The sequence below is a fragment of the Haplochromis burtoni genome, unplaced genomic scaffold (genome assembly GCF_018398535.1).
Source record: "Haplochromis burtoni strain Fernald_Lab_line unplaced genomic scaffold, NCSU_Asbu1 Contig_157, whole genome shotgun sequence".
In the NCBI taxonomy this organism is placed as follows: domain Eukaryota; kingdom Metazoa; phylum Chordata; class Actinopteri; order Cichliformes; family Cichlidae; genus Haplochromis; species Haplochromis burtoni.
In genome coordinates, this window is record NW_024582518.1 from 635,323 (window position 1) to 639,438 (window position 4,116).

General features: G+C 38.0%; 1 protein-coding gene across 1 annotated transcript in view; it reads right to left on the bottom strand.

Annotated features, from left to right (window-relative positions):
- The window catches only part of LOC102299809 (prothrombin), a 26,535-nt gene that overhangs the window by 286 nt on the left and 22,133 nt on the right, over window positions 1-4,116 (bottom strand). Inside the window, exons 5-8 of the mRNA XM_042224983.1 lie at window positions 3,389-3,556; window positions 3,140-3,313; window positions 2,375-2,553; window positions 2,068-2,138 (exon numbers count right to left, since the gene is read on the bottom strand). Of these exons, the coding sequence (XP_042080917.1) occupies window positions 2,068-2,138; window positions 2,375-2,553; window positions 3,140-3,313; window positions 3,389-3,556 (592 nt within the window). The remainder of the gene's footprint in view (window positions 1-2,067; window positions 2,139-2,374; window positions 2,554-3,139; window positions 3,314-3,388; window positions 3,557-4,116) is intronic.

Here is a 4,116-nt window from a genome sequence, read left to right on the forward strand (position 1 = left end):
TCATTGTTTGCAAAGGCAACTATTCTAAATTCTCAGATTGAACCTTTTGTAAATGGTAGAAAAGTCTTTTCAGAGCTGAAAGAACGAAAAACTATAAATATTTTAACTCCTTTTTTTCAGTTTTTAAGCAAAAATGCCAAATAACACTTAACTGTGAGTACGTATTGCTTTACTCTATATTGTAAGAAAATAAATGAAGATTTAGGCTGCCAATTAGGCATATCTGAAGATTACATAGTTATTCAACTTCTTGTTACTATCCCCCCTGTCTAGAGTTTGCAAAAAACCCTGCTTTTTAATATGTTGTTGTTATGAGAAGTATCTTCAAATCTGCCTTTAAGTTTTAAATTCAACTTTGGGCATTAAAATTGATGAAGTTTTGGGCCGATGTTGACGAAACGGTTTGGGAACCCTATGTTTAAAGATCCTGCCAGAAAAAAGGCCATTCCAAAGAAAAACACAAGTATTTTTCATATGGGACTAAACAGCTGTGTAGCTTTAAGAAATTTGCCCAATATGTCTCACTAACTGGGAATCCTCACTAGTGAATATTGAGTTTCAGTTCCTACCTTTTGGATGAAGGTTTCTGGTGCCAAAGTGCCCAAAGGGTATTTGGTAGGTGACCTGAACGTGAACTGCATAACGTTACTGAAACAATGCCAGAGAGAATGTGGGCCGTCATCAAAGCTAAAGGCAATCCAGTGAAATATTGGTGTATGATTGTGCAGTGTATATGTTTTAACACTATGTTAAAGTGCTGTGTGGCACTTTTCAAAACCTAGTGATTTTAAAGACCACAAAAATAATTTATAATCAACTACATGAAAAAAAATACGGAGTTAAAGTGATAAATAAAATCACATAATAAATCCTGAACAAACTGTGTGAATCAAATCATCATTGGTGTCCCAGAGAACACACATTTTTCCCTAAAAACCTTTGACATGGAGTTAAACTGGTCTCTAGGCCTGTGTGACTCTGAATTTAGTTGGAGAAAGCATGGCTGTATGACTTTGGCACAGGTCAAACGAAGCATTGGTAATTCCTAATAAAAACATTTTGCATTTTCAGTAATTTTATATATTTGGGTTGTGATCAAACATATTAAAGCCATAAAATACTGTTAAAATACTGTTAATGTCCAGATAGATTTTCAGGAAATGTTTAACATTTTTAACGTGTCAGGAACAAAAGTCTAATTACATTGTTCGTCTTGATGATTGAGAATGCATCAAGACGAGGAGTCAAGGAGGCCATTTACGTGAAAAGGGAAAGAGGGGGCCTAAGGGTAGATCTTTCACCATCTTACAATGCTGTGATTGCAGCCATTCCCCAACTCTCTGTGAATGGTACTCATGGCCATTGATCAGTGGCCTTTGATCAGTGGGTTTTGGTCAGTGGTTATTGATCAATGATCATGAGAATTTGCATAATTAAGATTAAGGAACTGACCTTCCAGCTCATTGTTCCTTCAGTGGGCTGGTTTCAGTCATTATGCAAATGTACTGTTTATAGGTTTGGGGAAACCTGCAGTCAGCTGAGACTGAAGAAGTCACTTGGATGAATGACGAAACGTTTCTCCCACAAAATGCTACGTCCAGATGAACAGAATCAACTTTTTGGATAATTACACTGTTGTTCAACTTATAAACAAGAAAGCATTAATTTTGGATATAAATGTTAATTTGATTCTATATGTAACAGTTAACACACTGTGTGCATATTTTATTACTATGCGTTAATGAAAACAATGTCCTAAATTTTTAGCAGATTAAATTAATGTATATGTGTGATATTTACATTAAATGTTACAAAGCACTGAACAGAACATATGAAAATCTGTTTAAGTGTTAATACACTGTGTTTTACAGTGCTACTGTATCCTTCTGCAACTGTCTTACACTGCCTTCACTTCTGTGTGTTCTCGTGCCGTCAGTCTTATAATTTATTTAACAAATATTTTATTAAACATCTGCTTGAGATATAAACCAGATGTTATCTAATGATAAGAAATGGTAAAGAGGAGACTTAATCTATCATTTGTTCTTCTTTCATTGTGATTCTCACCTTCATCACAAAAGGTCCACCGCTGTCTCCCTCACAGGCGTCTCCACGATGGTTATCGTCTGGTTTATAACCTGAAACAACCAGAGACTGTAATTATAGAGAAACTTTGACACCTTCAGGAGATGCAGGATCATCCTGAGAGAAACAGCCAAATTCCATTCAGAACAGCCAATGAGACGGCAGCATCACTCAGCACACCAGGGCTTTATTCAGGATCAAACAGTTGGACCAAAAATAAGCCAAAGATAAAATATAAACAAGCATTTTCTTGTTGAACAAATGTGGAAAATCTTTTGTTTTGTTTTACCAGCACAGAACATGTTGTCTGTGATCTTGACTGAAGTGGAGCTGCGGCAGATGTTCTGGTCCACTATCGGTAGGTGGATTTGCTGAAGGACTGATGGTAAATTTCTCACTGCAGGGTTCCAGCTTTCCTTCAGGTTCCCCCACCCGGTAACTCGGCCCTTAAAGCCTTCAGACATCAGACTGCCGGAAAAAATACCAGTCAGATATATCACAAAGCCTGTCACCATCCATAGTATAAACCTCACTGAACCAAAGTGTCTCTGACCACAGTTCTTAATAGCACCCTCTACTGGCGCAGTCTTTGCATTACTTTAGACTTTCCAATAAGACAGAAAGAATCTGTGGGATCTGAAGAATCTTTTAACCCCCTGCAGAATAACTGGAGAAAGGAAAATTGATATCTATGCAGAAATAGCTATGTGACCAAGTTTGAGGACCTGACTTGATTTAATCAAATTGTTGTTTACTGAGGACTTTAAGCAAACTCCTTGGCACAATAATAAACTGTGTTGATACCTCCCCAATTAATATTTCTAGCAGTATTCAACACCATATGAACAAAATAATCTCTCCAGCAAGCTCTATGTCGGACCCAGAGTCTCCCCCATATTGAAACGCTCCAGATCACTTGACAAAACTGGAAATTCAATTCTCTGTTCAAGACACATTTTCACTTGTTTCCTTTCATTTGGTGGGAAATATAATTAAAGAATTTGGTCTGAACTTGTCAACTTGTAATTGGTTGCAAATGTTGCGTTTGTCTTACAACTTGGCGACGGGCTTGCTGGGCAGGCAGATAGGATGGATCTTATCAGTGAATGTGACCGGCCTTCTCATGTGCAGCAGAGCGATGTCACGGTTCAGGTTTTCTTTCCAGTTGTACTTGGGGTGGACAATGATTTCATCAATTGCCACAATCTTCTCAATGCCACGCTCAAACCTAGAAAAAAATGACATAATTCCAACAGGCCTTCAAATGAAACTAATGATAATTAAGACAGACACGCCTTCTTACTGGGCTCTGTTGTGTTTTCCCAGGCGGACCAGTATATCGGTGATGGTGAAGTTCTTGTTCCAGGGTGGGTAAAGGATGCAGTGAGCTGCAGTGAGGATCCACTGATCACTGATCAGACTGGCTCCACACAAAAACTCCTGTGGGCTACGCTTGTACAGCATCACCTGCCTGCAAACAACAAAATTATTTATTAAGTTAGAAATATAAGTTGAGTCAAAAACAGTTTGTATCTTAATGGTTCTTTTATTTATTTCTGATTGGCAGGATCCCAGAACCATTTTTCTTTTATTGATTAATTGTAGTGAGTCAATTTTTCTGTCTTGGTGTGTTTTCTAAGGACATTGTCAAGATTTAAAAGCTATTGATGTTTCTTCTTTTCGGTATATTCTTGGCAAAGGAGAATCTTCATTGGATGTTTGCTCTTACAGTTCTAATGGGCAGAGTGAGGCCTGTAGATTCTGTTGGATCTACAGTGGAAAAAACTTGAGCTGTTCCAGCTGTCGTTATGGAGAATCTAAGTTTGGACAAATCTATGGACAAGCTCGCTGAGTCGATTAAAAACCATCGATGGACACTTGTTGACTGTACCGCCCTTCAGGAGTTTTCGAGCAGACAGAAACACCAATCTGAGTGTGTCTGTGAAGGTTCTCAGTCATCCAGGTCATCGTAGTCAAAGGAGATTGCAAAGAAAAGCGTCTGGACTTCTTTAAGTTGCTTGAAGACGTTTC